Consider the following 15,294-nt stretch of genomic DNA (forward strand, 5'->3'; position numbering starts at 1 on the left):
TTTCCTTGATGTCAGCAAGCAGCAAGCAAGCTACCCTAATCGTGAGATCCTGCCGCCAGGACCAGCGCACTCAGCGTGCTCAGCGACAGGCAGTGCCTCGAACTTGTGAACAGCATGACTTTGGAGTCAGACCAACTGGGTTCAATTCCGGCTCCTTCACTTCCTAGCCTAACCTTGGGTGAGCCTCTTAACTTCTCAGACCTCAGTTTCCTCATCTGCAGAATGGGGTTTAAGAAGGGTTCTTACCATCAAGAGCTGTTTGAGAACTTGATGAGAAAATGCCTGTAAAAAGGGCTTAATCTAATACATGGGACAGAAATAAGTAATCAGTAAACTGCACACACATACAGAGAAACATAGATAAGAAAAAAACCCACAGGGCTGTATCTCATGTGTGTAGACAACAAAAGCTACAATGTTTCATTTGCCTTCACACTGGAGATCAGTATCCTGTGGCCTCTGCTCTTTTGTGTCAAACTTTGGAAGGTGCTCTGCAGACAGCTCCTCCCACTTGCCTCCATTCCAAACCCCACCCCCCCCAGCTCCTGCTCCCAGGGGGCAGCTCCTTGAAGTTAGCTTCAAGGAGCTGCAAAGAAGCCCTCCTTCGAAACTCAGCCTTCCCCCTGTGGGATCTGAGCTGAAGGACATTTCAGAGATGGTTCCTGGGAGAAGCAGACAGAGAATGTGGACTGGAGGGTAGGCGCACCCCCAGGACCTCCCCACCCCCGCTGGGCCACCTCACCCTTTCAAAAAGCCAGTGGAGCACACGTTTGAGAAAAGTTAAGCTGTTTTATTTCACAGGATAGCTCCACATCAAACCAGCAGGCACCATCAGAATATGCGACAGAGGATCCAGTCAGACACTCCATAGGACGGGCGTTTGGTTGTAAGGTGGGGAAATGATAGCTGGGAGAGGGCAGCACTTCTCACCACGTGCGGACAGGCAACCAGCTATTTCCAAGGGTGGTTTTGGGTTTTTTTGTTTGTTTTGTTTTTTTTTCCTGACAGTTTGGGAAGGAAGGGAACCAAAGGAAACAAAATAGACCAGCCACTCTGAAGCAATCAGAACCAAACCTATTGCCAAACCGTGTAAACAGTCACACTGCCGGGAACTAGAGCCTGAGCAGAAACTCTAGCAGAATCTTCCATCTAAGGAAGGCAAAGTGTGCTCTGGTTGTTCCGGTTCCAGAAACAGCTTTGTTATTTGCTTGGGACAGTTCACACAGAAAGGAGGTGTCAGCAAGGGGCAGTGTTGGCCGCTCGGCCAGTCCCAGAGGGTGGGACAGCAGGACACTGGCAGATCAACCTCAGAGAGGCCAGGAGCACTCGGACCTGACAGCCAAGTCCCTCCTCTCAGCTCCCCTGGGCAGCTTTGGGATGTGGGGGATTCTTGACACGGCTGCTCAGGAGAGAGGAGACCCCAGAGAACTGGGGAAGTTGACGTCAGCTCTGCATAGCAGAAAGTCAGCTAGGCAGCACCTCGGCTCACCCCTCCCTGCCTTCTCCTCCCCGCCTCCTCCAGCCAAACGGGCCCCTCACGGTCGTGAGCCAGCCATTCTTCTTTCTGGGTTTCTCAGGAGAATGAGGCATTTGCTCTAGTGTGGAACCATCTGGATGTGTGAAAAGTTAGGAGTAGAAAGACTGAGAGGAAGAACATTAGTCTTTGTGGTTTTCCATCAGTCGTGTGGGCACCGAGTGCCAAGTAACAACCAGGTCACAGGAAGCCCTCTGCATCTGTGCCTCCTGGACGAGAAGGAAATATAAGCGACAAGGCACTCCAAGGGCCTCGGACAGAGAAGCCAGCCCACGCCGAGGCCCTTCCCCACAGTGACCCCTCTGCACCACAGACCAGTTCCGAAGGGTTTATAAGGCAGATCTCTGAACTGCTGGTTCTGGCTGGTGGCCAGAGGATGGCTCCATTTCCCTGTGTCTCTTCTCACTCGGATTTCTTCATGTGACAGACACCGTTTGTCCCTTGGGAATCCACTTCTCTCTTGCCCATTGGCCTGGTGACCTCAGAGGACAGACTCCCAAGTCTAATGCCCAAGCATACGAGTCCCTCCCACTGTTGTGCGCTCTGTCTGGGTTCAAAGGCGCTTCAAGGTGAGAAATCGTTAGCACTGAAAACAAGGAAAGGCAAGAATTTTTCATAGAATCCCACAGCTCAGAGCAGCTCTTTAAGAGGAAAGGGGAATAAAGGGAGAGGAGAGTGGCCACGGAAGCACGGCTTGTTCTCAATTTGATCTGAGGAAGGTCTTTAGTGGCGGCTGGGCCCCGAGGCCCAGGAAACTCGACCAGGAAGGAATTGTCTTTGGTCAGTTTTAAATGAACTTCTCGCTGGTTCATTCCTAGAATAGACTGAACATCGGTTACACATAAAGACAAAACGCTTGACTTCAGGGTAAGCTGAAGGTTAAGAAAAGAAATTCTGTGAAGCCAGAAAAAAAAAAAAAAGCCCGTTATCAACAAACTGATCGGTACAGCTTTCAGTAATGGTGATGGACAAGTAGGCAAACACCACTTCCCCTTGTACAACTGGTTATACTGAGGACTACTAACTAGGTTACTACATTTCCCCACACTCACTGTACAGTTAGGTTTCTGGTATTTGTTTACATTGAACTATCTACTAGGTGCAAAGATTTGGTGAGTGGCATTGGCTATAATTTAATCGTCACCTTTTAAATATTACAATTTCACATTTTAACAGTTACTTCCCAGCATTTAAGCAATTACAGCAATATCTAGTGGACTAACACAGGCAGGAGTCAGGAAAAAGCCAATGCTCAGCCCCCGGGGGCTGGCCCGGCTGGTGCCTGTGGAGGGACCGAAACATGCAGAGTGCCATGAGGAAGTGCGAGGGGGCGGGAAAGGATTTTTCCATTTGGTTCTGCATCAAGGCTCAGATGTGGGGCTGGATGAGTGAGGTGTGAGCTTCTCTAAATGTAAACTCATCAGCCTTTTCCCAAAGGAAAAACAGGTGCTTAAAGAAAACGGCTACAGCTCTGCCTTCAGGTAATTCAGTAAAAGGCAGGTCCATCTTCAGTAAAGAAAAATGAAGTTAGTCCATTCAGAGGAAAAGCCGCATGGTCTGACTGGGGTTATGTGTATCAGGCAACAGATCTGTCCACTCAGATTTTCTCTTTCATCTGGTAGTCACGGCAGAGAACAGGACCTTTTGCCCAGGAGCCCACTACCCTTAAGGTCTGGAGTATGTGGGGGCGGAAGTGGGATGTCTTGTGCCCTGCCGGGCAGCATGGCATCCGTGCAAATAAATAACTCAACGAGCCTGGCCAGCCCCCACTCTCAGACATTGGTTAAATCTTAGGCAAGTCACAGCATATCCCAAGGCCTTGCTTTCTTTCCTAAGCTGTAAAGTGGGGGTACCTCCACACTGCTCCCAAAGGCAGGGGCTCTTAGCTGGTTCTGAGGTGCTTTCATGTCCATGAGCTAAAAGAGAATGGTTGGTTCTAGGCGAAATGAAGAAGGTCAAGTTTGTCATTGGCCTCTCCCTGACATTCTCTTTTTTGTGCCCTTTCTTGGTTCATCCTTCTACTGGGTGCTCTCAATGTCAGTCCTCAGGTGAGGCAGAATAGCTGACCACTCCCACACACCTTGGTGCTGTGACTCAACAGGTCCTTCCCTCTGGGGTGGAGTCACCTTTTTATAGAGGACCAGAGGACAAGGCAAAATTCAGCCAGGGGGATGGAATGGTAATGATGGAATTTGAAGCATCGAGAGGTGACACATCTGCAGGGCCGTGCTTTGGGGGCCTCATGAAGCTGGTAGGGGAATTCTGCCTTCTCAAATGCCACTAGGAGGTTTCAAGAGGAAGGTCTTGGATGGTTTTTCAGCTAAAAGGCTTACCTTACTAATGACAAAGAAAGAACAATCACGCTGGCACAGTGCTTTCTACTTTAAGCAGCTTACTCACTTACACGTTATCTTTACTATCTTCATTTTTGTGGAGCAGGAAACTGGGGCTCAGTGAGGCGCAGAGACACACCCAGAGTCCCGCAGATCCCACGCGGTGGGGGCTGGTACCCAAACATGGGACTGACTAACCCACAGCCATGGACACATTCAAAGGCCTCGAGAAAGAGAGAGATGAAGCTTGAGAACAACAGGGAGGAAACCCTTGGCTTGGCATGAGGGCGGTGACTAAAAGTGGTCCCATTGGAATCTGGTTCCCATGTGTTCCATTCCTCAGAAACAGCCGCCGCTGGAAAACCAAGAGATCCAAAAAGGAAGTCAAATAGAATCAAAAGAGGCTGATCCAGAGGCCTTTTCCCAGCCAAGAGTTGAAAGCCTTGCTGATAATACTTGACGATCACACACAATTCTTTCACCCTACTTACAGTGATGTTAAATGCTTTGGAGGAGGCGGGTGAAAGGAAAGGAAGGGGAGGGAGAGGGAAGCTATTCCACTTGCACCCACTGGGCTGAAGCGCGGTCTAGGGCAGAGGGGGCCAAGGGCCGCCCCTCCTCGGCCCTGGTCTGAGCTGGGCACTTACGGTTCATGCACTTCGTGCAAGAGGGTGCTGGCCAAAGTGTGCCACAGCCTGATTTTCGCTTAGAACGACGGGATTCAAAGCCTCTTTGCCTGTTTTAGTTATAAATCTGGCACAGTATAATTAGTAGAAAGAGAAAAAGAAGAAATTAAATAGTTTGGAAAAAATTGTATAAGTTAAACCTCTATAGTTACCAGAATTATCCCCACAGCATTTGGAGGGTTGAGGTGTTCCGTACCGCTGCGGTTCTATTTTTTCCCTTTTTCCCAACCACACATAACACTGGGCTACGGCAGGGCTAGGCTCTCACTACCCCTCTTCTCTCTCGCACACACATACACGCCGGATGCTGTGGTCAGGGGTCTTCTCGCCAGCGTCCTCCTGTGCCTTCCGGGGGTGCAGTTGGCCCTTGGCCTTCAGGTGGAAAGGCCTCTGGGCTGGACAGGGGGCTCTGTGCAGGGTTCCCCACCTCGAGGAGCAGCCTGTGTGGGGTGCTGCCTGCCCCACCCTTCGTTTAGGGGCAGATGGGTTTGGAAGGCCACGACTTCTGGAGACAGTGGGAGCCTGGCTTTGTTTTTCTGCAGGTTAGTGGTATATTGCTTCATTCGCAGCTGCTGTGGGCCTCTAGATTCTCCCAGAAAAGTCCCTGCACATCCCACCAAATCACAGCGGGAGATGTTTGGTGGCGTGGGTCTGAGGTAAATCTAAGTTTCATAAAAAGAAAAAGGAGATTCTATATACATTTAGTATGTGTGTCCAAATCTACTATATGTATATAGATGCATAAATATATATATACACACACACCTACAGACACATACATACATATATGTGTACATATGTACCCACATATACACACACATATTTATGTATGTAGAGAGAATGTCAAAAGAATAGTTTTCCAGTGACGATATGCAGGCGAAGCCATTTAACATTTTGCCGTAATCTCAGGAGATGCTCTGTTGGGGCTGCTCCCGTCCCTGCTCTCCTCCGGGGCTCTGTTCACACCCGTGAGGGCTGGACGCCAGCTGTGGCTGGTGCCAGGGCTGCAGCTCCGCACAGACGTTCTTTCAGGCCGACATTCTGGTCTCTGCTAGACAAGGCCAGGAGCACTGGGAAGGATGCGGAAGTCACAGAGGCCACCCTTGGCCGTGGTGTGCCACAGTGAGCCAGGGCAGTGCCACCCCATCCTGTTGGTCACATGGTGCCTGATTTGTCCGCTGAGCTGTTGGGGAACAACTTCTCGGTGGGCGTCACAGCCGGGCTGCCCACACCTGAGCTGCTGCTGCTGCTGGACCGATGCTGGACCACCGGCCGCACAGGCCGCATGGGGGGCGGGCGCAGCTGGGCGCCAGCCAGACGGGCGGACAGGGCTGGCTTGAAGGTGGTCATCATCTCAGTGGAGGAGGAGCTGCTGCGGCGCATGGCGGCGTCGGGGTCGCGGATAACGATGGTGTGCAGGGGGCTGGCGGGCTCTGAGCTGATGGGGCCCGGCGGGTTCTTCAGGGGCTCCAGGGTGTCCAGCACCACATCTGGCGCCTGCTTGACCGTGTTCTGCCTCTCGAGTTCCCGCAGCTCGTGCAGAGCCGTGCTCATGGTCTTCTCGATGTCCTGGGGGCACAGAGAGCTCTGGTCAGCACCGAGTCTGGAGGCGTGGGGTCCGGTCCTTCCTCGGCAGCCTGTGGGCTTCTGAGGGAGGTTTTTCCCCAGGGGCTGGCTGGCTGGGACGGAGATGAAATCCCCAGGGTGTCAACGACTGGGGAATCCACGTGGCTATAGCCTGCACACAGCCTCAGCAGGAAGCTGACTTAATGAGGGCAAGTCAGACCACTGGTTAAGAAAGGCAAGCCCTGGAGCCACAGACGTGGGTCCAAATTCTGGCTCTGCCACCCCCTTGCTACATGACTTGGGCAAATTACCTCACCTCTCTGAGCCTCAGATGACAGATCATTGCCCTAGAGACCTCAGGGCTCGATGAACATATTAAGTGCAATGGTCCCTGTGAAGAGCTTGGCATGACACCTGGCGAACAAAAAGCACTCACAAACCATGACAATCACAAGGGCAGTAAGTGCTAACCCTGAGCTCCAAGCCAAGCCCTTTCCATGAATAAGTCATTCAATCTGCACACTTACAAGGCAGGAACTACCTTTAAGCTCATTGCACTCGGGAGGGAACAGAAGCTCAGATTGGCTCCGTAACTTGCCCAAGGTCACACAGCTGGTCAGTAGCACAGTCCAAGTCTCAACCCAGGCAATCTGTCTCCTAAATCCAGGCCACTAACCATTATTATCACTTTAACAAAATCCTTGCCCACAGGGAAATTCCTTGGAGGTTACATATCAGAATGTTCACCCCAATTGAGTCTGTTACTTTCTTCTGTGTCCTAATCAGAAAATTTTGTTTAAAAAATGGAGGTCTTTAAAAAACAACAAAAATCCTTATCTGCCTACTTAATTCCTGGGGAAGTTGTACTATTTAACTTAATAGGGATGAGAGTGCTTTAAATGACACAGAGAGAGGACGGCCCTGGGACCTCCCCAGTGAACAGAGGGGCTGCTTTGTCTGGGGCTCATCTTTCCATCTTTCCGAACCCTCCGTTCCCCCTCCAAGCAGGAGGGGGCGCTGGATGTCAGCATTTAACCTAGGAGCCCTGGGTTAAGGTACAAGGCTGGGACTTCTGAGCAAAGACAATTCTGCCACTCACAAATCTCAGTTGCACAGTGCTTTGCTCATCTGCTGAAAGCCCACAAGTTTACTTGTGAAGATGGAATGAGATAATGGATGTGATGAAGCTCTGTGAACTGCCAGCAGTTTTTAAGGTCCCTTTAGCCAGAGTCCTTGGTTTGCACAGGGCTTTACAGGGACACCTTCACACCAAACATGCAAGAGCAGAACTGGGCCACTGAGGGGACAGTGAGGGATGCTGCTTAAAACCACCGTTGGAAGGTACTGTGCACAGCCTCAGGGACCGTGACTATTAAGACACCCAGCTCTTCTGCCCTAGAGCAAATCTGGAAAATCTGCAAGCCCAGCCGGACTGCCGGCCTTGGAGCCTGGAGATGTCCTGGCCGCCCCCTCCGTACCCACCTCATCTTTTGTCTCCTCTTCTCCTCCTGTTGGCAGGTGGCCTGATTCCTGTCCCGGGGGCCCCCATGACAGGATTCAGTCTAGCCACAGACAAGGTCCCAGTCCATCCTTTTTGCTCCACTAAGAGACTATTGATAATTACCTAATGGCTAATTAGCTAATATTAACCTAAACCTAATATTATGCTTCCCCATGACATTTTATTCTTTGTCCCACAATACTGGCTGCTTCCGGAAGGGGCCTGCTGGGCCTTTATCCAAAAGGATTAGCTGTGGAAATTTTCTGCATGATGGGGAGGCATGGCTGCCCTCTTCCCGCTTTGCTCCCTCCAGCCTTGCAGCAGAAGAGCCTGCTTTCAACACCCAACTCCGCTTCAATTAACTCCTCTGGTTACATCACTACTCTGTTTGCTCTACTCTAGTGTGAGCTGAAAGGTAGAACTTCAGTAAATAAAATGCGATTATTGCCCCTCTACCACCATCCCTCTCACCACCACCACTCTCCCCTGGCAGAGTGTGAACCAGAAAGACAGACAGCTCAGAGAGAGGTCAGCTGAGTAGTTTAGGCATGAGCCTGGCATTAGGCGTGAGCCTGGCATTAGTCTGAGAGGCGAGGCCATAATGTCCAGAGGGAGCTGAAGAGAGGTGCCTGGAGCGCGGGGGTGGGGGGGGGGTGGGGGGGGTGGGGGGGGGATGACAGATTGCGGGGGGTGGGGTGGGAGTGAGCACTTTTCACCCCCTCCCACATTACATCTTCCCACGTTGGATGTCTGTGTGGCAAAGTTCCCCAAACAGCCTCTTCACTGGGTTCAAATCTAAGTCCTAAGGGACATTTTGAGACCAGAGTATTTGGGGTAACTCCATCGACTGCTTGGTACTTCCCTGCCACAGCTCTTGTTTGTAGCCTGCAAAGTCAGCACCAGTGCTGAACAGGCCGGAGGCTGCCCAGCGCCCCCTTCTGGCTACGTACATATTATCTACCAGGCTTTCCTATGTCACCTCTGTCTGTGAAAGGAGCTCTGAACAGCAGCTATGAGATTACAGTGTGTGTAGACCTGTTTACAAAGGGAAGAAAATGCATACAACCTTTCTCAACTGTATTCTTTAGGCTGGCCTTGTAAATGCTCTGTGGATAAAACTCAAAGAAGTCTAGGTTCTTTTTCTTAGATATTCCTTCATAAGGCACATTAACATACTTAAAGGTTCTAAAAAGTCTTGCAGACAAGCCTTTCAGCTTTGTTGACCACAAAACACACTTTGCCCCCATTAACATCCTATCAACTAATCTGCTGTGGGAGCTGTTCTCGGAATCACTGGCTCTAGGCCAGGCCTCAGGGAGCCCCTCCCCACCCAGGCCCTTGGTGGAGCTCCCAGATGACAACAGATGCTACAGCGATGCTCCCCAAGAGGACGGCCTTCAGAATGGAAGGACCAGCAGGTCTCCTTCTGCAGGACCATGCTGAGGTGCTGACCTGCAGGTGTCTCTCGGGAGTGGGCATTAGGGTATGGGGCCACGATAGGCCCTGTGGGTGTGAACAGGAGTTCCAGTTGCCGGGTGAGTTGTCTCTGAGTTGGTTTTTCCCTGGAACTTTTCCTGGCCTCTGGAACACAGGGCCTGAGCCCGCACCTTTTCCCCTCCCCTTGTACCTGGGATTCAAATGCCGCTAAAGAAAATTCTCACAGCCAAGAAGGTTCAGGCTGCACTTCTTACCTTAGTGAGAGCTAACCAGGAGAGTGGGCACATAATGTGCACCCAGCCCTAATTCCGGAGAGAAAAAAAATAGAACCTTTTGGAAATACGATAGAACTGTTCAAAACACGTGACACCAGAGCACAAATTATTAAAACAAATTGTCTCTTAAAAATGTGCTAAAGAAATCTGTTTGATTTGTTTGATAAATATTAAAAAATCACACAGCTTTCTCATCTCAATTTTTAAAAACTTAAGAAAAACAAGAACAGCTCTCAGTACTTTGGAAGAGCCCGGAACATTGCTCCCTCCCAGCTTCAGCTATGTGCTCCCTTGTCCTTTGGGTCTCAGGGTGCATTTGCCTCCCTCCCAGAAGTCTTTCCTCGCTAGAGGCAATCCCACATTCTAGGCTCTCAAAATACCAGGGACCACTCTTCCAAAGCACCTGGCCTGACTGCCATTTCATAGCTGTGTTAATGGTTGATGCCTCTCTCTTCTCTAAGCTCTCCGAAGGCGGGGCCTGGGTCCATTTTAGGTCATCATTTTACTCTCCATACCTAGCACAGTGACCGTCACACAACAGATGCTCACTGGTTATTCATCAATGAATGAAATGAATGAATGAATGGATGGATGATGAATGAACAAATGAATGACTCAGTTATGCCATCTTGTGGAGACACCCCATTACTACATCCCCATTATCTGCCCTTTCCTTCAGAGGGAGTCCCTCCTCCAGCCCTGAAGACTGGGTGGGAGGGGGGCGGGTCTTTGGTCTTTCCAGGGTCCCAGTCAGCAGCTACACCCATCCAGCTTCCACTCCCACGGGGAGGCCAGCAGGCAGAGAGGAAGCCAGCTCACACTATCTTTCCTGTGTTCTGACTTAGCCTTGAGACTGACATAAAGGGCAAAGTGGCTCCCCAGTCCACGAGTCCCCACCCTGCTGCCCCTGTGGGGGTCTCCGTTGGCCCAGCCTGCCTTCCCACTGGCCCTTACTTCTGCCAGGGCCTCGGCCTCCAGGGACTTGTGGTCCCCCAGACTGCTGTGCCTGGTGGAGCCGCACGTCGATCTCGAGTGCCCTTCGGAGAGCGCCTTCTTGTCAGGGTAGTTGATGCTGCCGGCGCTCCCAAACGTCGCCATCCTCCGCTTCTCAGGGCTCTCGATCCTGCCCCGCGTGAGGGGGATTTTGTGGGGGCTGCTGGGGCAGGCGGCTGCCCGGGGCGGCGTGTCTATGCTGGGGCCCAGGCCCCGGGGTGGGCTGTGTGTGTCTCCCCCACTTCGGCGCCTGGGGATAGCTGCTCCATCAGATCGTAACCGCACTCTGCAAAGGAGCCGGGGGCGGGGGCATGGGGCAGAGTCAACCCTGGCAATCAGAACGCGTCAGTCAACCCCCGGGCCAAGAACTACACACTAGTCTAGGGAGCGGTATAGTAAAGCCTCCTGCAGCCAGACTGCGGGATTCCACAGTGAAAGCACCGGCTAAGCACAGACCTCACCGGTAGGGGGCAGGCTTAATCTGCACACAGGAAATCAGGGCTAGTTACACAACGAATCTTGGCCACCGCTTAGGTCAAAGCCAGGAGGATTTCAACCTGGGAACGCTTTGGTGAGCGTTAGTTGGGTTCATGATAGGTTTTCACGCGGTTCAGACATTGCCATGATGCTGAAGGGCTTCTAATTGGTCTGAAGCACTGAGGCTTGACTGTACCAACAGTTAGCAGCTCCCTGTAAGCACAGGAGGACCCCCGTGGGAACAGGACACCGGCCAATGTTGTTACCCACCCCAATCTCCCCCGCAAAGAAGGGCTATTTCTAGGAGGGATTCCAGATCTTGAAAAACTAGTCATTCAAGAGGAAAAAGTGCATCTCCAAACATGCCTTCTATGCATTTCAACACTTTTCACCCCTCAGGGAGGCTCTGGTGGAGTGAAAAAGGGCCTAGAATCTCTATTAGGAGGCTGAGTCCTTATCCTGCTGGTCACAGTATTTCTGTGGCCTCTTGGAGACTCATTTTATTAATCTGTTAAACAGGCATACTATTCCCTGCCCACCTTTGGGGGATATTCAGTGAGTGTGGAAGCACTTGGAAGATTGAAGGTTCCACCCCAAAAGATCGTGCTGCACCCTCTGGAGGTCAGTAAAGATTCTGTTACTGCTGCAGGGAAGGAAGGCTGCATTGTCGAGGGGGTGAGGTGGAGGACAGAGTGTTGGGATGGACTGTGACCAGGGGACCAAGTTCAATGTGGTCAGCAGCGCTTTAGATCTTAATGCCACCAGCCAAGCTAAGCACCGCCTGTGGGTATACCCCAACAGGACCAAAGCAGAGGTGCTGGAGAGAAAGAGGTACTGAGAAAGGAAGAAGTAGAAAGTAGATGCGGGAGGAGAGAGGGAGAGGAAAATCGAGGCAGGAGAAGCCATCTCCTCCCTTGGAATCCAGGGACTGTGGCTTTGCCATCTACCTACCCCAGGTCTCCACGTTACCTCCCAACTCTACCATCTGTCACAGGGACCTGAACCATTTGCTTAACTGAATAGAATATGCTGACAGGAGGCAGTGGGGTTTCTGAAATGAATTTTTAAATGTATGTTCCCATTTTGATTGCTTTCTTGGCTCTATTTGCAAGTGCTCACATGTACAGCTTGGTCCCATGACCTCCCCAACAAGCAAATGAAGAGAATCTGATTAAGAAAGCGGTGAGAACCTGTCAGCTTTTTTTTTTTTTTTTTGTCTTTTCTTCTCTCTTCCTCATTTTTTTAAAACAACCACATACTTTGGACTACAACTGCGTGCAGATTAAGGCGCAGAGCTCTTGTCGTGGCAGAAAGGCCATGTGACACAGCCTGGCCCACACGGGGGGGAGGGGTGAAGAAATTGGCAACTGCGCTCCCACCAGACGAGCGGGTGGAGTCGACTGCCAAGGCTCCCCATACTCAGGGGGTGTGAGTTCTCTGCGCAGCACACTTCGGAGAGCACATGAGCTTTACATTTTTAAATATAACTCCCTAGGTCTTCGACAGAAAGTGGAGGAGGTGCAAGAATTAGAGAGATGTTGGAAAAATACTTGCTAATTTGTACCTCTCTCCCCCCTTATTATTATTTTAAATAAAAAGCACTGATTTGCCAATATATGTCTCTCCTCCTCTTCCTTCTCCCCCCACCCTTCCCACTTAGCTGGGTTGTTTTACACCTGGCATGCTTAGACCAGGGCCGGCCAACCTACCCATGTGTACCCGATATCACCTGTGGGAAACAAGGAGCCACAACAGCCTACTTTTCTCCCAAATCAGGTCCCAACAAGCCTGGCACTTAGCAGGGAAAAAAAGAATCCGCGTTTCCTACCGGCCCATCACCCCCCCAAAGCCGTAATCCGAGATGTGCTCCGTGGGGGACTGGAGGTCGTTTTTGGAGGAGGCCTTGTCGTCCAGCAGTGGCCCGCTGCTGGCCTCGCTGTCCGCCTTCTGGCTCAGGCTGTCGGAGAAGGCGTCATCCCTGGGGAGGAGGACAGATGTGAACTGGGAGTTCTCCAGAGGACCCGGGATGTGCAGGGCTCCAGGAGACCCATCTGAGGGGCCGAGTCAGCTCCCACCTCACGGTTAATTTATGCCAACAGCTCGTGGTGAGTCGCCGCCCACTCCCCATCTCACCGCCATGCGTGCCCACTGCCGCCCTCCTAAATCAGTTCCTCCTGGTTCTTCTTCTCTCCCAGGCTCCTCAGGGCGAGGAACCGCTAAATGCTGGAGGTTGCATTGGAGAGGTGGGAGGAGGACCCAGCAAGCTGGGCACTGAGGGCCGAGTCTCTATGGGGCTCCATGAGAAGTGGTTTTAGGGCTCAGCAAGGGAGGAAGAAGGTGCTGCCATCCCTCCCCTCCTCACCCAAGGCTTGGGACACCTTGAGGCAGCTTGAGCTTGTTGGAGTTCCCTGCCAGCCTCCTCCCAGTCCCCTCTCCCTTCCAGTGCCTTGTCGCTGTCCTCAGGGGGCCTGCCTATTCACGGCATTTTCTCAGACCATCCCCTCGGCCCTTCTCTCTGTTCCCCTTCCGTTTAGGTCTAGCTTGGTGGCTGCTCCCTTGATCAGTCAGTTCCACCTGAGCACTCAGAGGTACCTCAATGGCTTTCAAAGAATGGAAGGTGTAGACTTTCTAGGCCTTCTGGTCGGGCTAGTATTTGGGATACAGGGCTTTTTTAAATGCCTGATGTCATTGAAGAGAGAATAGTACCCACGGATGCAGGGAGCAGATAGGTGGTTGCCAGAGATGGGAGGTGGGGGGTGGGGGGTGGGGGTGAAATGGGTGAAGGGGGTCAAAAGGTACACACTTTCAGTCATAAAATAAATAAGTTCTGGATGTAATGTCCAGTATGGGGACTATAGGTAATAATATTGTACTGTATATCGAAAAGCTATTAGGAGTGTAGATCTTAAAAGTTCTCATCACATATGAAAAAACTGTACCTATATGTGGTGATGGATATTAACTAGACTCATTGTGGTGATCATTTTGCAATATATACAAATATTATATCATATTATATGCCTGTAATTAATATAATGTTACATGTCGATTATTCCTCAGTAAAAAATAGTATCCTATCAACTCAAAATATGGGGATGATTATTCCTGCCTGCCCCTGAAAGTGCTGCCTCAGGGGTGGAGAGTGGTGGGCAGTTAAGGGGCAGTGGGCTGCCTGCTGGCTGCAGGGCAGACAGGAAGGTGAGGTATGTGGCAAGATCCAGTGGACACTGAGAACCATGGTGGGCAATGAGTGCTCTGGGGCTGTCAGGTAGGTAGGACGGGCCAAGGACATCAAACACTGTCTCTGAAGCATGAGCAATTTGCTTATTTGTTAAAGGGGTCACCGTTTAAGGAGATCTATTCTTACAGAAGACCACAGATATTACATCAGAGAGAACATATCCCTGGCATACACCCTAGCACTGCCCTTCCTGTGCCCACTCTAGACATCACTAGTCGATTATGGTATTCATCAAAGTAGGGTCCACTCACATGTCCTGTACGACTATGTACTGATGTGGGATGAGTCCATCCACGCCGTTGTGACGCCCCTCCCACCAGTCCTCCGAGGCGCGGTGGTACAAGAGCAGCGAGGCCCCCTTCTTGAAGGACAGCTCACGCGGGGACCGCCCCACATAGTCAAACTTGGCGATGGCCTCAATCTGTTCCACTTCTGGAAGGAAAATAAAAAGGAAGTGCATCCACAAGGTCAGTGTAAGAGCAGCCCAGGGACCTTGCTCAGGTGGCCGTGGCTCCTTGGGGCAGCACAGACAGCACACCTGAGCAAACAGCCCACACTGGGGTCAGGACACTGGGGCTCTGGGCTCAGATCCGCTCTCCCAGGCTGTGACCTTAGGCAGGCCATCTAACATCTCAAAAAAAAACGTGGGGGGTTGACATACCACACCCTTATTTTCCACTGCCCTGCTTGTTCTCCATTTTAAAAGCACTCAGTAGAACATTATTATACGAAATTTCTTTTCTTTCTACCCCTTCATACAAATTGTTTCCATTTTTCCATGAATCATTCCTTCTTTGTCCACTTACTATTAGTGGTTCTTACCTTTTGGGAAGTTAAATAGTGATGATGATGATGGACTCCAATTGGTGACATATGTGGACTCCCATTTATGCAAAATATTGTATACATTTTTAAGAGTACCCAGAACTGCTTAAGGGTTCCTCACAGCTCATCATTGTTGACTGAACTGTGCCCCTCCAAACCGTACGTTGAGGCCCTAACCCCCAAAGTGATGATATTTGGAGATGGGGCCACTGGGCTATAATTGAGGTTAAATGAGATCAAAAGGGTAGGGCCCGCATGCAATAGAACTGGTGTCCCTCTAGGAAGAGGAAGATGCACCAGAGATCTCTCTGTCCACGTGCACACAGGAAAGGTCACGTGAGCACACAGAGAGAAGGCAGCTCTCTGCAAGCCAGGAAGAGAGACTTCCCAGAAACCAACCCTGATGGCATCTTCATCTTGAACTTT

General features: G+C 51.1%; 1 protein-coding gene across 5 annotated transcripts in view; it reads right to left on the bottom strand.

Moving 5' to 3' along the window:
* Positions 1 to 793: 793 nt before the first annotated feature.
* Positions 794 to 15,294, bottom strand: part of SRGAP3 (SLIT-ROBO Rho GTPase activating protein 3) — a 246,116-nt gene continuing 231,615 nt past the window's right edge. For 3 of the 5 annotated variants that reach the window (XM_037134659.2, XM_037134658.2, XM_037134661.2), the window contains 4 exons: positions 14,295 to 14,475; positions 12,631 to 12,780; positions 10,287 to 10,611; positions 794 to 6,122 (listed from right to left, as the gene is read on the bottom strand). In XM_037134659.2, the coding sequence (XP_036990554.2) occupies positions 5,709 to 6,122; positions 10,287 to 10,611; positions 12,631 to 12,780; positions 14,295 to 14,475 (1,070 nt within the window). In that variant the 3' untranslated portion in view covers positions 794 to 5,708. The remainder of the gene's footprint in view (positions 6,123 to 10,286; positions 10,612 to 12,630; positions 12,781 to 14,294; positions 14,476 to 15,294) is intronic. The other 2 variants (XR_008392305.1, XM_037134660.2) reach the window with 2 other exon arrangements.

Source organism: Artibeus jamaicensis, unplaced genomic scaffold (assembly GCF_021234435.1).
Source record: "Artibeus jamaicensis isolate MK-2021 breed Jamaican fruit bat unplaced genomic scaffold, CSHL_Jam_final contig_519, whole genome shotgun sequence".
Classification (NCBI taxonomy): Eukaryota; Metazoa; Chordata; class Mammalia; order Chiroptera; family Phyllostomidae; genus Artibeus; species Artibeus jamaicensis.